Source organism: Aquarana catesbeiana, linkage group LG09 (assembly GCF_042186555.1).
Source record: "Aquarana catesbeiana isolate 2022-GZ linkage group LG09, ASM4218655v1, whole genome shotgun sequence".
NCBI lineage: Eukaryota > Metazoa > Chordata > Amphibia > Anura > Ranidae > Aquarana > Aquarana catesbeiana.
The window spans coordinates 168,389,823-168,410,893 of record NC_133332.1 but is presented as its reverse complement, the minus strand read 5'-3'; the positions used below and the strand labels follow the sequence as shown (position 1 = coordinate 168,410,893).

The 21,071-nt window shown below is 42.2% G+C and overlaps 1 protein-coding gene across 3 annotated transcripts in view; it reads right to left on the bottom strand.

Annotated features, from left to right (window-relative positions):
- COL4A6 (collagen type IV alpha 6 chain) overlaps window positions 1-21,071 on the bottom strand; it is a 351,915-nt gene that overhangs the window by 90,972 nt on the left and 239,872 nt on the right. For all 3 annotated transcript variants that reach the window (XM_073599382.1, XM_073599384.1, XM_073599383.1), the window contains exons 8-16: window positions 14,470-14,538; window positions 13,762-13,797; window positions 13,538-13,600; window positions 9,878-9,913; window positions 9,295-9,336; window positions 5,145-5,234; window positions 4,550-4,603; window positions 4,385-4,444; window positions 197-241 (exon numbers count right to left, since the gene is read on the bottom strand). In XM_073599382.1, the coding sequence (XP_073455483.1) occupies window positions 197-241; window positions 4,385-4,444; window positions 4,550-4,603; window positions 5,145-5,234; window positions 9,295-9,336; window positions 9,878-9,913; window positions 13,538-13,600; window positions 13,762-13,797; window positions 14,470-14,538 (495 nt within the window). The remainder of the gene's footprint in view (window positions 1-196; window positions 242-4,384; window positions 4,445-4,549; window positions 4,604-5,144; window positions 5,235-9,294; window positions 9,337-9,877; window positions 9,914-13,537; window positions 13,601-13,761; window positions 13,798-14,469; window positions 14,539-21,071) is intronic.

Sequence of the window (21,071 nt, the reverse complement as noted above, 5' to 3'; positions counted from 1 at the left end):
TATTTTTTCAAAGATCAGAAACAGTAGCACACACAATCCTATATGCCTATAGATTCATTAGATGGGGGCACTTCCAGTGCATACATAACACCTGGTGAATGCTAAACACAGATCGCTACCCACTGAGAATTGACTGCATTTCTTTTGCTTTTTATAAACTCATTGCACCTTACCACAATGATTTTCCTAACAATACCTTTTCACCAGGGAATCCACTAAATCCATCTGATCCAGGAAAGCCCTAAAATAAACATTCATAGCATTACTATTCAAAGAGTGAGATGAGTACATATTGCATACTATATTATGAATGTTTAATATTATAATGAATTTTTACAAAGTCAGAAAAGATTTGGCCATACAAAATATATTCAGCGGGTAAAATAAGTATTGAATACGTCACCATTTTTCTAGGTAAATATATTTCTAAAGGTGCTATTGACATGAATTTATTTCAAATTAACAACCCATGCAATCCATACACACATACAAAGAAATAAAAACAAATAAGTTCAGAAATTAAGTTATGTGTAATAAAATGGAATGACACAGGGAAAAAGTATTAAACACATGAAGAAAGGGGGGTGCAAAAGGGCATGGAAAGCCAAGACACCAGCTAAAATCTATCAGTAATTAGAAAGCAATCCTGCCCCTTGTCAGTGCAAATTAATGAGCTGGTTCAGCCTCAACTGATGGCCTATAAAAAGGTGTCTCATTACGCAGGTGTCACACAAGAAACATTTCATGACGGATAAAAGCAAAGAGCTCTCAATACCTTCGCAACATTATTGTTGCAAAACATACTGATAGCATTGGTTACAGAAGGTTTTCTAAACTTCTGAATGTTCCAGTGAGCACTGTTGGGGCCATAATCCGGAAGTGGAAAGAACATAATTTCACCATAAACCGGCCATGATCAGGTGCTCCTTGCAAGATTTCTGACAGAGGAGTAAAAAGAATTATCAGAAGAGTTGTCCAAGGGCCAAGTACCACATGTGGAGAGCTTCAGAACGACCTAGAATTAGCAGGTACAATTGTTTCAAAGAAAACAATAAGTAATGCACCCAACCGCCATGGTCTTTATGTACACACACCACGCAAGACTCTATTGCTGAAGAAATAGCATGATGAAGCTTATTTAAAGCTTGCTGCAAAACATTTAGACAAGCCTGTGAAGTACTGGGAGAATATAGTCTGGTCAAATGAGACCAAAATTAAACTCATTGGATACCATGATACACACCATGTTTGGAGGTCAAATGGCACTGCACATCACCCAAAAAACACCCCCATAGCAACAGTGAAGTTTGGAGGTGGGAACATCATGGTGTGGGGCTGTTTTTCAGCATACGGTACTGGCAAACTTCATGTCATTGAAGAAAGGATGAATGGAAAAATGTACCAAGCCATTCTTGATAAAAATCTGCTTCCATCTACCAGGATGATGAGGATGAAACAATAGTGGACAATTCAGCAAGACAATGATCCCAAACACAAAGCCATGGAAGCTCTCAATTGGTTTCAAAGAAAGAAAATAAGACTGCTAGAATGGCCCAGCCAAACACCTGACTCTTGATTGGACAGATTTAAGTGTGTTATTCCCAGGGCTTTTTTTCTCAGAGAAAAGGTGCAGGAACTCACCCCCCTCTCCTAGGTCATGCCCGTCTCCGCCCCTAAAACCGTCCATTGTCTCCACCCCTACACATCAAGCACCGCCCCCTTTAGAGAACAGGAAACCAAGTATATTTAGGGCGATATATAACAGATTTTTGTATGGAATTTGTTAATAAAAGTAAAATGTACAAAACATTAGAAATATCCAGTAACCAAAGTAATCTCAGAGGCACTTTCATATATCCCCATGTTCAGCAAGAGACAGCCCACATATATACACACAGCAAGAGACAGCCCACATATATACACACAGCAAGAGACAGCCTACATATATATACCCTGTTTCCCCGAAAATAAGACCTGGCGTGATTGTCGGTGATGGCTGCAATATAAGCCCTACCCCCCAAATAAGCCCTAGTTAAAGTCCTTGTAGGTCTTATTTTCAGGATAGGGCTTATTTTCGGGGAAACAAGGTAGGACTTATTTGGGGGGTAGGGCTTATATTGCAGCCATCATCGACAATCATGCTAGGCCTTATTTTTGGGGAAACAGGGTATATATATATATATATATATATATATATATATATATATATATATATATATATATATATACACACACACACACAGCAAGAGACAGCCCACATATATATACACACACAGCAAGAGACAGCCCACATATATATATATACACACACAGCAAGAGACAGCCAACATATATAGACACAGCAAGAGACAGCCCACATATATACACGTAGCAAGAGACAGCCCACATATATAGTAGCAAGAGACAGCCCACATATATAGACACAGCAAGAGACAGCCCACATTTATACACACACAGCAAGAGACAGCCCACATATATAGACACAGCAAGAGACAGCCCACATTTATACACACACAGCAAGAGACAGCCCACATATATACACATAGCAAGAGACAGCCCACATATATACATGTAGCAAGAGACAGCCCACATATATAGACACAGCAAGAGACAGCCCACATGTATAGACACAGCAAGAGACAGCCCACATGTATAGACACAGCAAGAGACAGCCCACATATATACATGTAGCAAGAGACAGCCCACATATATACATGTAGCAAGAGACAGCCCACATATATACACGTAGCAAGAGACAGCCCACATATATAGACACAGCAAGAGACAGCCCACATATATAGACACAGCAAGAGACAGCCCACATATATACACGTAGCAAGAGACAGCCCACATATATACATGTAGCAAGAGACAGCCCACATATATAGACACAGCAAGAGACAGCCCACATATATACACGTAGCAAGAGACAGCCCACATATATACATGTAGCAAGAGACAGCCCACATATATACATGTAGCAAGAGACAGCCCACATATATACACGTAGCAAGAGACAGCCCACATATATAGACACAGCAAGAGACAGCCCACATATATACACGTAGCAAGAGACAGCCCACATATATACACACACAGCAAGAGACAGCCCACATATATACACAAAGCAAGAGACAGCCCACATATATACATGTAGCAAGAGACAGCCCACATATATAGACACAGCAAGAGACAGCCCACATATATATACACACAGCAAGAGACAGCCTACACGAATATACACAGCAAGAGACAGCCCACATGTATATCTCCAGCAAGAGACAGCCCACATATATACACACAGCAAGAGACAGCCCACATGTATCTCTCCAGTAAGAGACAGCCCACATGTATATATCCTGGCAGCAGCATAGACACATATCTAAAAAGCAAGACAACAATGACAGTTAAACAATTACTGAAAGCAGTCTTGGTCTGGCAGACAGGAGTCTCAGGACAGGACACCACACCACACGGCAACTCTCCTCACAAAAGGAACATCTGCTCTGCTACAGGGAGATATCACTCCGCCCTCCCCTCTCTTAAGGCTGCAGCCGGAACTATAGTAGCTGTGTCGGCTTATGCAGCTGTCAGCTCACTTCGCCAGTTGGCAGCACCATAAACCAACTGTTATTAAAAAAAAAATAAAGTCCTGCTCCCTGGCAGAGGTGTCGGAATGCAGTTCCGCCAAGTACCGGCAGAAAAAAAGCCCTGGCTATTCCTAAGAATTACAGGCCTACAATATAAAAGGCCAAATTTCCATGCAAAACATTGTACCGCTTTGAGCATCAAAAATCTGACATAATCATACCACCAGGGAGGTTAAATAAAAAATCAGACAGGTCCAAATCTGCTAGCAGGGAGAAAGAGGGGGTTGTCCCTTCTCAAACTCATTCAGCTGTGATGGTCAAAACGGATCCCCAGCTTTACAAGTCTATTCAAAGCATAACAGTAAACCACTGTGAAGAAAAACCTTCAAGCAGCAGAACAGACTTGAGATGAATTGATTATATGAACTATTTCACATTTAAGTGAAAAGAAATAAATTACAATGTTGACCAGAGCATACAGTAAACGAAATATACATAGAATATGAAACATTTCCTTAAAAATCCACATAAGTGTAATTTATTTTTATAGTAGCTGGAAAAAAACACATTCATACTTAAGGCTCAAGCAGCTGGTATGAGACTGTAAAAGGATGTGAAAGTAAGATATATGTTGTCTTATAAAAGATCTGCAGATACAGTGTTGGTAAAAGTGGCTTTTAGCTATGGTAGGGTTCCTGACTTCATTAGCCCAGGATCTGTGGTACCCCCTGTCCACTATTAAGCTTTGCCTTAGCTTATTCCCTCCTGTTTGGAAACTCTATCAATGAACTCACCCTTCCACCCGGAAGACCAGGAATGCCTTTCTCCCCTTTCTCTCCTTGACCATTAAATCCCTATAAAAATAAAAGAGATATTTATAAGCAGGACAGCAAAATGAAGCCATAATACCAGTACCACCTATCAATAGTTAATAGCCAATAATTTTAGCAACAACTTACAGCTGGCCCAGGCAGTCCAGGTGTTCCAGAATATCCAAAGTCACCTCTTTCACCCTATGTAGACATATTTGAATTAATGGTTATTATTGCATTAAATAAACCAATGCATCTGTTAAAAGCGAAGTATGGATGTCAGTAAAAAAAACAAAACATTTTACTCACCTAGGTGGATGCAGTCACCTCAGTTCTCGGTCAGGAGCCGTCGGCTCCTGACCGAGAACTGAGCGATCATACACAGGTGATAGCTCAACTCTCAGTCTTCAGGCTGAAGTGAGATGGTGACTGTCAATCACTGGCTCTCTCCTCTGCCCCTTCAGCACTCACTGGAGCTCTGAGCTGTGGAGGGGGCAGAAGGGGCTGGCTCAGGCTCTCAGCAGTTCAAGAGGATGTAAAGCAAATTTTTGGGGCTTTTTGGTGTGCTTTACAATTGCGTTTTAGTGCAGCAAAAGCGTATCAGTGTGAAAGGGGCCTTAAAGATTTAGTCCTACATCAAACTGAATTTCAAATACTGTTCTGATGTTGATGCACTTATATGTAATATTTCCACCTAGTAAATAAGTCACACTTAGATCTAATACACAGGACGATCATATACCGGTTCTCCTGGGATTCCTTTTAGGAAAGTTGAGAATTCCATTCCACTGGATGCTGGAGGTCCTGGGTCACCCTGAGCACCGGTGTCTCCCTGTAAGAAACACAGAGTATACTTAAGACTGAAGGTAATCCAATATTAATACCCAATAATACAATCCGTAAAGCGAATCTATCATTGGCTTCCCAAAATTATTTTCCTTCTCTTTCATTTATATAGGCCTATTTAATAAGGGAAAATATCATTGTGCAAATCATAGCAACTTGTCTAATTTCACTGGTCTGTATGGCTGCTATAAGCTAAACAAGGACTCTTTACTTCTTTAATAATTAAACACCTGAAGTAATGACTGCAAAGAAATTAAAATTAAAGGGATGAGGTGAGTGGTGCTGTTCTGCTATCATCATTTTTTTGGTGTCCCAATTGCATAAGCTCCATCCAATGGCTGGCAGCATTAACACAGTAGGCTCAATTTACAAAGCTGTAACACAAGGGTAAGGGTCTTTAATTTCAGAAAAGGAACTGTAATTTTAAAAGCTATTTGGACTTGGCTGAAAATAACTGTCAGATTTTTTTCCCCTAAATAAGGTTTGTTATCCTGGAGTGTTAGCTTTGTGAATTGAGTCTAAAGTCATATGCCCTCACGTGGATCTAATACTACAAACCTAACCTTAAACTATCACACAGGAAAGTTAAACATAGACATAGGAATTAGGTATTCTTCTAAAGCAGACTTGCTGTAACTTCTTTCACATAATCTGTGCCTTGGGATAGGCCATGTGGCCTCTACCAATGGGGGAACTAGTCTAGTAAAGTGTGTATGCCACATTCCATCATCCAATCATGTACAAGCAAAAATCATATTTTTTTATTTCCTTGCACATTGGTATTCTCTGAAAAAGTGATTTTTTTTTTGCGCACAAAATTTTTTAGTAAATCTACCCCATGTGTCCCCAATGTCTGGGCTCACTACAAGCTATGCACAGTACAACCTGATGAGTTTGGATTGAGACTTAAAAAGGTTCTGCAGCAAAAAATCACAAATGTTGATTTGAAAATGTGTGATGACCTCCCCCTTCCAAAAACACACACCTTGTCACACAGTGTCACAAAAATCTGACCCCCCCCCACACACACACACTTCCCCTGGGCTTGACATCATTTATGGATGACCCATGGGTAGCGAAGTATTTACTGACGTGTGTCACTCAAAAAGAAATTTACATTTTGCTCTGCTGGGGTGATAAACTCATTCCTGCTCAATGAAAACTTGTAAAACAATGTCTTAAATCAAATAGCAGCAAACATTTGTGTACAAACTCAATAACCATCTATAGAGACAGCTGACTTACATTACCTAATAAAAGAAAACAGAGTTTTCCCATAAAGCAAGTGTTAAACGGTGAAACAATTTAATTTTCATATGGAATCAACTTCCCTTGAATACTAGAGTGAAAACTCTTCTGGCTAAAGGCATGCCTGTGAATGAATGTCTTGCCAGTGGGACTATGCCATTTGGAATATCATCAAACGGTATTTTTGGACTCAAAGGAGGCACCAATAGATAGGACTGTTTCACCTTTTGAGACCCCCACAAACACAGGGCTGGCAGTTGGGAACTTTGGGAACTTTAGGCAACGTATACCTCTACCAGGAACGATTTCATGTCCGTCTTTGAAATCATATTTGGTGTAGGATAAACAAAGGGAAACTTATACTCACAATATATACTGAAGGTCCTCACAAGTATTTTTTTTACTGCATGAAAGTACATTCCACATGGAAATCTTATTCTCTATTTTGAGGTTAGTTTCAAATGAACGCTGGGCTGGCTTCAAAACGTAATGTGCCACCCCAGCATAGACAGAATATAGTGCTCATTTTATCCAGGGGATGAAATGATACAGAGGCACACTGCATGGTCCATCCAGTCACCCTCCTGCCAGTTCTACTTGTGACAACTACCCCTCTTGTTGCTCTTCACCGATCGGTTGTGTCGTCACTACTGCCACGTACACACAAGTGGACTTTTCGACCGGACTGCTCTGACGGACTATCCGACGGACTTTCAGCGGACTTCCAACGGACGTTCCCAACGAATGGACTTGCCTACACAAGATCACACCAAAGTCTGATTTATACGTGATGACGTACGACCAGACTAAAATAAGGAAGTTGATAGCCAGTAGCCAATAGCTGCCCTAGCGTCAGTTTTAGTCCGTCGGACTAGCATACAGACAAGCGGACATTTCGATAGGAACTGGGTCCGGCAGACTTCCGACGTAAAGATTTGAAACATGTTCCAAATCTACAGTTCGTCACACGGTCGAATTGTTCGCCGGACTCGGTTCGTCGGACCAGTCCGGTCGAAAAGTCCGCTCGTGTGTACGCGGCATTACCATTGCCATCACCTACAATTTATGAAAAGCAACCACTGCTGGTCCTGCATTGTAGGGGCGCACCCCAACCCATTGCCAGTGAGAAGAGGATCGGAGTGCAAGCTGTCGAGGGACCACAGTTTAAAGTGTAAGTTCGTATTATGCACTGAGCACTCCTCCTCAGTTGTATTGCTCTATCTGTAACATGGCTGTACTTTGAACTTCTGCCATTTTTATTATTTTATATGTTTTTTCTTTATAAGCCTGCTGTTTAGGCTTACCTTTTTTGCAACTTTTTTAAACCTTGTATAATAAAAAGTATCTGAATGAAGAAAATGTAAGTTTATCTTCAGCGAGATTTTCCAAAAATCCCACTATGCAATTCCATATCCCATTGATAGTACTAACCAGCACTTCTCTTGTTTTAATCCTTTGTATTAGTTCCCCCATGACAAAATTAGCATTATACACTATATTACCAAAAGTATTGGGACACCTGCCTTTACACGCTCATGAACTTAAATAGCATCCCAGTCTTCGTCCATAGGGTTCAATATTGAGTTGGCCCACCCTTTGCAGCTATAACAGCTTCAACTCTTCTAGGAAGGCTGTCCACGAGCTTTAGGAGTGTGTCTATGTGAATGTTTGACCGTTCTTCCAGAAGCGCATTTGTAAGGTCGGGCACTGATGTGGACGAGAAGGCCTGGCTCGGAGTCTCTGCTCTAAATCATCCCAAAGGTGTTCTATTGGGTTGAGGTCAGAACTCTGTGCAGGCCAGTCAAGTTCCTCCACCCCAAACTTGCTCATCCATGTCTTTATGAATCTTGCTTTGTGCACTGGCCAAATCATTTGGTGGAGGGGGGATTATGGTGTGGGGTTGTTCTTCAGGGTTCGGGCTTGGCCACTTAGTTCCAGTGAAGGAAACTCTTAATGCGTCAGTATACCAGACATTTTGGACAATTTTATGCTCCGAACTTTGTAGGAACAGTTTGGGGATGGCCCCTTCCTGTTCCAACATGACTGCGCACCAGTGCACAACGCAAGGTCCATAAAGACATGGATGAACGAGTTTGGGGTGGAGGAACTTGACTGGCCTGCACAGAGTCCTGACCTCAAACCGATACAACATCTTTGGGATAAATTAGAGCGGAGACTGGGAGCCAAGCCTTCTCCTTTACATCAGTGCCTGACCTCACAAACGGGTTTCTGAAAGAATGGCCAAACATTCCCATAGACACACTCCTAAACCTTGTGGACAGCCTTCCCAGAAGAGTTGAGGCTGTTATAGCTGCAAAGGGTGGGCCGATGTAATATGGAACCCTATGGACTAAGACTGTATGTCATTAAAGTTCATATGCATGTAAAGGCAGGTGTCCCAATACTTTTGGTAATATAGTGTATTCTGCATATGCTGGGGGGACAATTTATTTTTTGGCTGCATGACATGTCTCAGGGTGGGCTTCCTAGGGTTGACAACAATGGACCATACCTGTGTAATGTTCATGTAGAGTAGTCTCCACTAGAGGCCTGTGTGATGTAAGGAAAACACAGGAGCGCAGCTGAGAGACAGGGACAGAGTTGTCACCCCATAACAAGAAGTGCCCAACCAAGTACTTTCATGGCAAGAACATTAGGTACTCTTTTATTAAAAGCTGCAATTTTAATATATTAAACAAAGTTGGGAGCTGTGTAAAATCTACATAAAAAACAGAATGCAATAATATGCAAATCTCATAAACCCATATTTTATTCACAATAGAAAATAGAATACATACCTTCTCTCCTTTCTCTCCTTGATAACCAACTCCCATATTGCCCTACAAATTAAAATACCAAAAATGAATTATAAATGTAATAAACTGTTGGACAAATATGTGTAATCGTGTGGATTATGAATATGCCCTTGTGTTATTTAAAGTGTAATAAAAAATTGAAAAGGTGAACTAATACCATACATACTCCCCACCCCCCCTGGTTCCCACTGCACTTACCTCCATAATAGATGAGCTTTCATTGCCCACACAGCCAGTGCACCGATCTGGGAAATTGAAATTACATTCTTCCCTCTGTAGGGCTTTGAGGACAGATCAGAGCATTCTGATCGGTCCGCCCTGGCACAGAGCATCGCTCTGATGTGCCACGGAAGCCCTGTAGAAGGAAGGTGTAAATAAGCGGGGATATCAAGGCACTGATAGCTCCTCACCCACAGAGGTAAATAGGGTGGGGAAAGGCTTTAGAGTGTTAGTTCACCTTTTAATTTTTTATGAAAACGTGAAATAACCCTTTAAACAGTTATGATAAGCATGTTTGAGATGAAAGGATACAATAGGATTTTTTATTACATTAATAAAGGATTACCTTTGGCCCCATAAAGCCAGGTGGACCAGTTGGACCCTGAAAAAAAATTGATATAAATAGATAAAATTATTTTAGGTATACAGAAAGAACATGAGAACATGTATGACAAGATTTACTATTTATTCCAAGCACTTTTGGACCATTTTTAGTTAACCTGCAGAATGCATTCACACTCATTAAGAATGTTCAGTATTTTAATATTTGGGCAAACAGCCACAATTTTCCCAACATATCACCTAGCCTGCAAAAGGAAAACAAACTATCCCTGTCTAACAATTCATCTTAAAAACAGGTTTTAGTTGCACACATTTGCAAATATATGTGGAAGCTATAGTGCCCATGTCAAGGTTCCTCTGTGTACTGCGGTCCTAACTCCAAACTTTTGAGAGTCTCCAAGTAGTGCCCAAATAGTCTCCTCTATTTGGGTACTTGACGCAAAAGCTGTGGTGCACTGGTCCCCATCACACTCAGAATGGTCTTAAGGCAGTGTAAAGGGCCGTACGCACGATCGGACTTTTTGACAACAAACATGCAAATTAGCTGTTTTGGAGCATTATCCGACCGTGTGTACGCTCCATCGGACAATCGTTTTCTGTTTCCATCGGACTTTTGTTGGCTGTGCGAACTGACAAACTTTCCGGCAACAAAAGTCCGATGGAGCAAAGTCCGATCGTGTGTACACAAAGCCATCGGACTTTTGTACAAACTACAGTACGCAGCCGGAAGAATGTTTCCAGCGCGTTCGGATCGCGCTGGTTCTCGGCGGCAGGGTACTGTACATCTCGCGCTAGCTGCAATAGGAAAAGCACATTTTCCTACTGCGGCGGGCGCGAGAGGGAATTCCCCTCTGGAGAATACCAAGCCCTTCGGTCTGGTATGGATTTCAAGGGTAACCCCCTACACTGAAAAAACGGCATGGGGGTCCCCCCAAAATCCATACCAGACCCTTATCCGAGCACGCAGCCTGGCCGGTCAGGAAAGGGGGTGGGGACGAGCGAGCGCCCCTCCTGAGCCGTACCAGGCCGCTGGCCCCCCCCACCCCAAAGCACCTTGTCCCCATGTTGATGAGGACAAGGGCCTCTTCCCGACAACCCTGGCTGTTGGTTGTCGGGGTGTGCCGGCGGGGGGCTTATTGGAATCCGGGAGCCCCCTTTAATAAGGGGGCCCCCAGATCCCAGCCCCCCACCCTATGTGAATGAGTATGGGGTACATCGTACCCCTACCCATTCACTTAGGAAAAAAAGTGTCAATAAAAAACACAGTACACAGGTTTTTAAAATAATTTATTAGGCAGCTCTGGGGTCTTCTTCCGACTTTGGGGGTCCTTTCCGACTTCGGGGGTCCTCTTCAGACTTTGGGGGTCCTCTTCCGACTTCGGGGGTCTCTCCGGCGTCTTCTCCCGGTGTCTGCATCTTCTGCCGGCTCCACCGCTATCTTCTGCCGCTCTTTTGCCAGCGGTGGCCCGGACTTCTGGATCATCTTCTTCCCTCTTCTCTTCCAGAGATGTTGACACGACGCTCTCTCCAGCTGGAATGCTCTCTGAGCGCTCCGCAACGGACTTATATAGGCGGTGACCCCGCCCCCTATGACATCACAGTCCCGGGGCATGCTGGGACTGTGAGGTCACAAGGGGGCGTGGTCATAGGATGACAGCGGCAGAAGATAGTGGTGGAGTCGGCAGAAGATGCGGACACCGGGAGAAGACGCCGGAGAGACCCCCGAAGTCGGAAGAGGACCCCCGAAGTCAGAAGAGGACCCCCTAAGTCGGAAGAAGACCCCCGAAGTCGGAAGAGGACCTCCAAAGTCGGAAAGGACCCCCGAAGTCAGAAGAAGACCCCGGAGCTGCCTAATAAATTATTTTAAAAACTTGTGTACTGTGTTTTTTATTGACACTTTTTTCCCTAGGTGAATGGGTAGGGGTACGATGTACCCCATACTCATTCACATAGGGTGGGGGGCCAGGATCTGGGGGCCCCCTTATTATTACCAACGGCCAGGGTTGTCGGGAAGAGGCCCTTGTCCTCATCAACATGGGGACAAGGTGCTTTGGGGTGGGGGGGGCCCACAGGGCGCCCCCCCTCCCCCAAAGCACCCACCCCCCCATGTTAAGGGCATGCCACCTGGTACAGCTCAGGAGGGGGGGGGGGGCGCTCGTTCGTCCCCACCCCCCTTTCCTGACTGGCCAGGCTGCGTGCTCGGATAAGGGTCTGGTATGGATTTTGGGGGGACCCCTACGCCGTTTTTTTGGCGTAGGGGGTTACCCTTAAAATCCATACCAGATCTAAGGGCCTGGTATGCCCCTGGAGGGGAACCCATGCCGGTTTTTATTTAAAATTTGGCATGGAGTTCCCCCTCAAGATTCATACCAAACACAGTGCCTGGTATTGGCGGGGATCCAACTCGGATCCCCGCACCAGTGTGAACCTGGCTTGCAAGGTGTCAATCTTGCCAATAAAAATGGCGAGATTGACACAATATCAGACAACAATAAAGAAGTTGACCAAGGGAAAGTTTGTACAAAGTCCTATCGTGTGTATGGGGCTTAAGTCAATGAATGGTCTGCTATGTATGCAACAGGAAGAAACATATAGGCAGGCAAAAATGTAAATGTAAACTAGCAGAAAAGGTGGCTGTGGTATCAACAACTGCCAATAGCCCCTTTTATAGTCTGTGTAGGCAAGTCCATAGCTAGCCGCAAATTTTTGTGATGTCAAAGCAACTAGTAGTTGCACATGGTAATATGTTCAATGTAATGTGGTCAGTCATATTCATGTTTACATAAGAAACATTTTTTTTTTAAATATGTCATATAGCAATATTCAAAGTGCACTTATAGCAGTCAAACATAATCTATATTCAATGGCCTGACTACTGAAAGCTAACAACGGATTTAGAAGGATGTACACCGTTGCAAATAAATCACCACTACCGCCTCTTCCTGTGGTCTGCTCCCTCTTACCATTCAAATTATGTAGTGGGATTTATTGGTTAATGAGCTTAATCCACAAAACAGGATGTTACCACAAGCACCACTACCCTCGCTTCCCTATTGGCGTCAAAATCAAAGGTGGGACAACTATTCAGTAGGTTCCTTATACCCAGATGTTTGCTTTAAAGTTGTTGTAAACCCATTACAACCACTTTAACCTACAGGTAAGCCTAGATTAAGATACAGGTCTGTGAGAGCCAGAAATCTTGCTTGTTTGTAGGTTACCAAATACTCATTTTCCACCATAATTTGCAAATAAATTCCTCAAAAATCAGACAATGTGATTGTCTGGATTTGTTTCCACATTTTGTCTCTCATAGTTGAGGTATACCTATGATGACAATTACAGGCCTCTCTCATCTTTTTAAGTGGGAGAACTTGCACAATTGGTGGCTGACTAAATACTTTTTTGCCCCACTGTATCTCCCAAACCAAAAGGTTTAGGAGATATTTGCATGCGCCGTAGACATCGGGTGCAAGCGCACTGAGCATGCGTTTCTAACAGCGATCATGCCATTAGTGGCGGCACCTGCGCGCATGCATACTAGCTCATTATGCCTTTGCCTTGCAGGGTGTATTTTTTTTTAAGAGGCTTTACTTCTATATAACCTATCTTCTAATGGCTTTTGCTTTCAAAAATGTTTAAAAAATAAAATAAAAATACTACTTACTGGTAAGCCTGGTGGTCCAGCTGGGCCTGTCAGTCCAGCGGGTCCAGGTGGCCCACGTGGTCCCTGTAATAAAATAGCCAACACAGCACAAATCAATTTTTAAGTGTTACTAAAAGAATCAATTTGCATGAGATTTTAATTGCTCAATTAAGTCAAAAAGAGCAAAATAAAGAAGTTAATATAATTTCAGTGTACTAAATCAACTAAACAAAATTTATACATACAGGAAGCCCATCAGCGCCGTTTGCTCCATCATCTCCCTGAAATAATAAAAGTATAACAGTAAGTTTGTAAAAACAGGACATCACACAGTACTGAATCTTTGAGGGCTTGGCTTCCGAGAGCTACTTGGCCTACTATCAAACTCCACATCTAGCTAGCACAGAAATCTTCATAAACAATTTATATTTGTGTATACTTTCCTTAAAGAGAAATACTCTCAAAGGATGTGTCACAAAGACAATGTAAGTCAAAGAATGGCACTATTACTTTTTAGGGGGCGTCAAATCTACCAAACTGGGAACTCTGGCATTTTTACAGGGATGGTGGGAGCTCCAAGAGCTGCTCAGTTGGGTGATAATTAAAAAATAAAAATGCATCCCAAGGAAGCACTAACAACAATACCTAAAGGTCATACAGGGAGCACATACTGAGTTGTATGTACCGAGCAGGAAGGGAGGAATGTGTGTCCTCATTCAACTCTATATGTAATTTGAATTACAACTATTAAGATTTTCTCAACAAAGGAGCTGCTCCTCCTGCTGGCTGCAAAGGGTTAATTATTACATATTTGCATGCAGGATTTCATATTTCTGAGGCAAAAAATAAATATGCATGAATATACTAAAGAACTACATAAAAATACTATAGGCTATAGCTAACTCATCAACAGCTAGATGCTAGAGTTTGCAGCTTTTCAGGGTTGACCTTACCTTAGGTCCTTTAATTCCACCTCGTATATAGGATGGTTCACCTTTCTGACCTTTGGGACCTGGAAAACCCTATGGCAAAAAAGAGCAGCACATTTGAAAGCATTAACATCCCTTATTTATTTAAAAAAACACTTGTATAATTTTATCACTAAAAGTCAAGTAAAAGAAAAAGTTACAGGATGCTACTGTTGTGTTTCATTCAAATATTGCTACAGCTTCATCTGAAACTAACACATTCTACTCTATAGAATTTCACCATCTAGTGGCATATGTTTATAACTGCCCTTGAGTGTTTCACAGGCATGCCCCTTCACCATACAGTGGTTTTTAATATTACTACTTGCTGGGAAATTTCCAGTTACTCCTGTGGCTAATTACCTTGTGTAATTAACTTTAGAAAGATGCTTGAGCAAAACTCTCTCTCTCTCTCTCTGAGCCTCTGACCATGATTCCTATTTGCTGTCAACCCTAATGTTCTGCCCGTTTGACAATTCTGTTTGACGCTAGTCCAGATGGCTTGTTTGTTTTTGACCCTGATCTAATTTCTAGGTTCTGTACTTTGTCTTGTTTCTACAAGCTTTTGCCAATCCAAGTGTAGCCAAGGGCTGCAACCTTAAAGCCATCTGCAGCAATGTCCTTCACACATCTAGGATAAGTTGGTTGAGTATAGAGATGGTTAGAGCTAGTAGAGGAGAGGCATAAAGATATTAAGAATTTACATTTCTACTGATTTAGACAACTTGATGATATTCGTGATGCATAAATTAAAAGTGGGCATCAAGCAGATTGATCACCCAGAGTATAGAGCATAGGCAGGAGTGACCAGTCTTCTTCACAAGAAGTCCTGGGATCCCACTACCTTAACCACCTCAAGTGCAGACACTTCACCCCCTTCCAGTCCAGGCCAAGTTTCAGCTTCCAGTTACTTTGAATAACAATTACTCAGGTATGCAACGCTGAACCCAAATAAAGTTTTTATCATTTTTTGGAGATAGATAGAGATTTTTTTGTTGGTGTTTAATCACCATTGTTTTTTTGTTGCATTTAAAAAAAAAAAAAAAACATATATTGAAAAAACTAATTCTGCTATATAATTTTGCAAATAAATAATATTTTTTCATAAATTTAGGTCAAAATGTATTCTGCTACATTTCTTTGGTAAAAATAGCCCAAATCAGTGTACATGATGTAGTCTGTGTGAAAGTTATAGAATCTACAAACTATGGTATATACAGTACCTTGAAAAAGTATTCATACCCCTTGAAATTTTCCACATTTTTTCATGTTACAACCAAAAACATAAATGTATTTTATTGGGATTTTATGTCATAGACCAACACAAAGTGGCACATAATTGTGAAGTGGAAGGAAAATGATAAATAGTTTTCAACATTTTTTACAAATAAATGCCTGAAAAGTGTGGCGTGCATTTGTATTCATCACCCTTTACCCTGATACCCCTAACTAAAATCTAGTGGAACCAATTGCCTTCAGAAGTCTCCTAATTAGTAAATAGTGTCCACTTGTGTGTAATTTAATCTCAGTATAAATACAGCTGTTCTGTGAAGCCCTCAGAGAGTTGTTAGAGAACCGTAGTGAAAAAACATCATCATGAAGGCCAAAGGAACACACCAGACAGGTCAGGGATAAAGTTGTGGAGAAGTTTAAAGCAAGGTTAGGTATCCCAAGCTTTGAACATCTCACGGAGCACTGTTCAATCCATCATCCAAAAATGGAAAGAGTATGGCACAACTGCAAACCTACCAAGATATGGCCGTCCACCTAAACTGACACCCCGGGCAAGGAAAGCATTAATCAGAGAAGCAGCCAAGAGACCCATGGTAACTCTGGAGGAGCTGCAGAGATCCACAGCTCAAGTGGCAAAATCTGTCCATAGGACAACTTTTAGTCGTGCACGCCACAAATCTGGCCTTTATGGAAGAGTGGCAAGAAGAAAGCCATTATTAAAAGAAAGCCATAAGAAATCCCATTTGCAGGTTGCGAGAAGTCATGCGGGGGACACAGCAAACATGTGAAAGAATGTGCTCTGGTCAGATGAGACAAAAATTTTACTTTTTGGCCTAAAAGCAAAATGCTATGTGTGGCGGAAAGCAAACACTGCACATGACCCTGAACACACCATCCCCACCGTGAAACATGGTGGTGGCAGCATCATGTTGTGGGGATGCTTTTCTGTTAAGAGTCTGCAAAAGACTTGAGACTGGGGCGGAGGTTCACCTTCCAGCAGGACAAAGACCCTAAACATACATCCAGAGCTACAATGGAATAGTTTTGATCAAAGCATATTCATGTGTTAAAATGGCCCAGTCAAAGTCCATACCTAAAGAATTGAGAATCTGTGGCAAGACTTAAAAATTGCTGTTCACAGACGCCCTCCATCCAATCTGACAGAGCTTGAGCTATTTTGCATAGAAGAATGGGCAAACATTTTACTCACTAGATGTGCAAAGCTGGGAGAGGCATCCCCAAAAAGACTTGCATCTGTAATTGCAGCGAAAGGTGGTTCTATAAAGTATTGACTCAGGGTGGCCAAATACAAATGCACGCCACACTTTTCACATATTTATTTGTAAAAAATTTGGAAAACCAATTATAATTTTCCTTCCACTTCACAATTGTGTGTCACTTTGTGTTGGTCTATCACATAAAATCCCAATAAAATGCATTTACGTTTTTGGTTGTAACATGACAAAATGTTGAAAATTTCAAGGGGTGTGAATACTTTTTCAAGGCACTGTATCTAAAAATGGATCAGTCCTAATGTACTGACTGGCTGTCTCATTTTCTGAGGCCCCAAAATGCCAGGACAGTACAAATACCCCCCAAATGAGCCCTTCTTGGAAAGTAGACAATCCAAGTTATTCAGTAAGTGGCATTGTGAGTTTTTTGAAGTTGTAATTTTTTGTCACAACTTTTTGGAAAATTAAAAAAAAAAAAAAAAAAATTCACACTTGTAATTTCTCACACATAGCATAAGCATACTTATAATTACACCCCAAAACACATTCTGCTACTCCTCCCGAGTACGGAGATACCATATGTGTGAGACTTTTTCACAGTCTAGCTGCATAGAGGAGTCCAAAATCCAAGGAGCACCTTTAGGCGAAAAAGTTACACATCTAATTTCAGAATTACTTATCCCATTTTTGGAGGCCCTGGAGCACCAGGACAGTAGACCCTGTAACTGGTGTGGCGGTGATCAGAGACATTGTAACTGGTGTGGCAGTGATCGGGGATACTGTAACTATGGCGGTGATAAGGGACATGACTGGTGAGAGTATGTAATGTACAATTATTTTTATATTGTCACCAGAGCAGTGAAGTATTACCATAGTGACTCTATACTACTCTGGGGTGGGGGGGGGGGAGTGATCACAATTTTTTTCCACTGTCATTTCTTATTACAGTGATGATCACTATAATAAGCAATCGGTAAAAGACTGTGTAAAGGTTTCATTCATTGAATCTCATATACTACTGTGGTGCTGTGATTGGTCACAGCTATCACATGGTGCAGGGCTGCGGTGATAGGCCTGGTACCATGTGATCCCTGTGACCAATCACAGAGTGTCAGGGCTGGGCTCAGCCCTTCCTTCTCTGAGCTGGCCGTTCAGCTGTCAGCTAACTGCCAGCTCCCATCTCTCTCCACAGTTACTCAGCTGTTGATGATCCTGCTCGTCAGTCCTGCCTACTTAAGCCATCCAGTCCAGAGGAGCTCTGCCTTCGCCTTGGTCACATCACAAGAAACTATCTCCTGTGTTCCTGTGTAAAGACTGGCTTTGCTGACATCCCTTCTGTCTCAACGTCCTACCTTTGAGAGCGCTATGTATCCTTGTGGCTACTTTTCCAAGAAATTGTCACCTGCAAAGTGCAATTACGAAATTGGTGACAGAGAGCTGTTGGCGATCATTTTAGCCCTGAAAGAATGGAGACATCACCTCATTCTTACTGACCATAAGAATCTCCTATTCTTGTCTGAGGCTAAAAGCCTCTCTCCCAGAAGGACGCGATGGGCTCTTTTCTTGTCAAGTTTCAATTATATTGTCTCATTCTTACCCGGTACTAAGAATGTAATGGCTGACGCCTTGTCACGACAATTTTCCTCCACTTCGAAATTGGAGTCGGTTCCGGTTCCTGAGATTCCTCCTGATCATACTCTGGCTACGGTTTGCACCAGTCTCACTTCTCCTTTGGGTGACAAAATTCTTGCTCCTCCTGAGAAAACTTGGGACCGCTGCTCTGTCCCAGAGAGTCTCCGTACTGCTGTGCTCCAGACTTACCATTCTCCCAAGGCAGCTGGCCACCCTGGGAAGAATCAACTCGTTTGGGCCATTTCCCAACAATTCTGGTGGCCTAGTCTACGTGCTGATGTAACTGCCTTCGTAGCTGCCTGTCCCGTGTGTGCTCAGAGTAAGACTCTACGACACCTTCCAGTGGGCCTCCTACAACCCATACCCAATGGAGAGAGGCCCTGGACCCACCTGTCTATGGATTTCATTGTGGAGTTACCCAGCTCCCAAGGCAACACTGTTATCCTTATAGTGGTTGACCGGTTCTCAAAGATGTGTCATTGTATTCCATTTAAGAAGTTGCCCACTTCTAAGGAACTGGCTTCCATTTTTGCTTGGGAAATCTTTCGCTTACATGGGCTACCGAAGGTGATTGTCTCGGACAGGGGTAGTCAGTTTGTGTCCCGGTTCTGGTGAGCCTTTTGTGCACAGTTGGGAATTCAGCTTGCTTTCTCCTCTGTGTATCACCCGCAGTCTAATGGGGCCACAGAATGAGCCAATCAGTCCTTGGAGCAATTCCTACGTTGCTAAATTTCTGACCATCATAACAACTGGTCAGACCTATTACCATGGGCAGAGTTTGCTCACAACAGTGCCTTGAATTCTGCTTTCCGATTGTCCCCGTTTATGGCGAATTATGGTTTTCAACCTTTCACGTTGCCTGACTCGTTTGTTATGCAGAATATTCCTGCATTAGAGGAGCATCTCCGTGGTCTTCATTTCACTTGTGCACAAGCTTCCTAGCTTTGCATCATGCTAAGGATAGGTACAGACTGACCTCTGACACCTGCCTGCGCCTTCCTACCAGGTTGGGAACAGGGTCTGGCTGTCATCTCGCAACCTCCAACTTCGTGTTCCCTCACTGAAGTTCGCACCTCGGTTTATTGGGCCTTTCCATATTCTTCGCAGGATTAACCCAGTGGCTTACACATTAGACCTTCCTCCTAATATTCATATTTCGAATGTATTTCATGTCTCCTTATTAACAGACATGTGCATTCGTTTTCGTCCGAATGCATTTTCGTCCGAATTTCAGGTATTTTCGTTATCGTTTTAAAGCGGGAGTCCGGCGACCAATCTTTTTTTTTTTTTTTTTAGGTCATTGAGACACTTTGCTAACCCCAGAATAATACTCACAGTTTGGGTGTAATATTTCCGCCTCTGTCTGTTTTCGTACTGAAGAATAACTTAAAAAATGTGATGCTGGCTGTTTCCATCTTGCTTGTGGGCATGTGAAGCCCACAAGCATTGATTTCCTGGATGCGGTGAATGCTGTTCATTCACAGCTTGTTCACATGCATGATCATTGTTTCCACACTGAATCTTGGGAAGCCTGACACTAAGCTCCCAGGAGACAGTGCGGCACCGGGGAAAGGCAATAAACATGCTTACTCCCATGGGAGGAGAGACACGAAGTGCCACAATAAAGTATAATATAAAGGTAATTACAGCAATAAAAAAAATTTTCATGCGGCATTTGAACATCTATGCAATTAACTGAAGGGGGTAAGATTAAGTTAAAAATTTGAGTGGAACCCCGCTTTAACAAAACGATAACGAAAGTGCAGAATCCGAAAAACGAAAGATCCGACATAAACAAATGCTTTACTTTAGTTTTCGTTGCTACAACAGTTCGATATAGATAGGAGATTCAACATGATGATGACAATAACAATCTGTGTCCATCAAACCTGTGGTCGAATGTGCCTAACCTTAACTCTATTAGTCCAAGATTATTCTACATAGAGAGAAAAGATTCGACATAGAGAGAAAAGATTACGACGTAGGGGAGAAAAGATTCAACGTAGGGGAGAAAAGATAAATAAAAATAATGATGATGATGAATGTTATTGGCTGATTGTAACCAAAGAGGAGGAGCAGTAAAATAGCTAGAACTAAGTAACACACGTACTTTGGCTTATGGTGTCTGTTGAAAGTTCTAAGAAGATTCGATAGAGCAGGTAAACTATATGGAGTCGTACAGTTTAGCTGCTCCGTCAAATCTTCTTTGAACATTCGACAGACACCATAAGCCTTCAACGACAGATTCGACCTTAATTTGGATTTTCGGACAAATGCAATTTTTAACGAAAAACAAAATAAATAAAAACGAATTTCAGGAGTAACTAAATCAATTTATTTTTCGGACGAAAACGAAATTCCGAAACAAAATATTTCAGTGTGTACATGTCTACTTATTAAAACCTTTGGTCTGCAACCACTTTACCACCTCGGTGCCACGTACTCACCCTGTACAGGTAGAGAACCATGAGGAGTATGAAGTACAGTCCA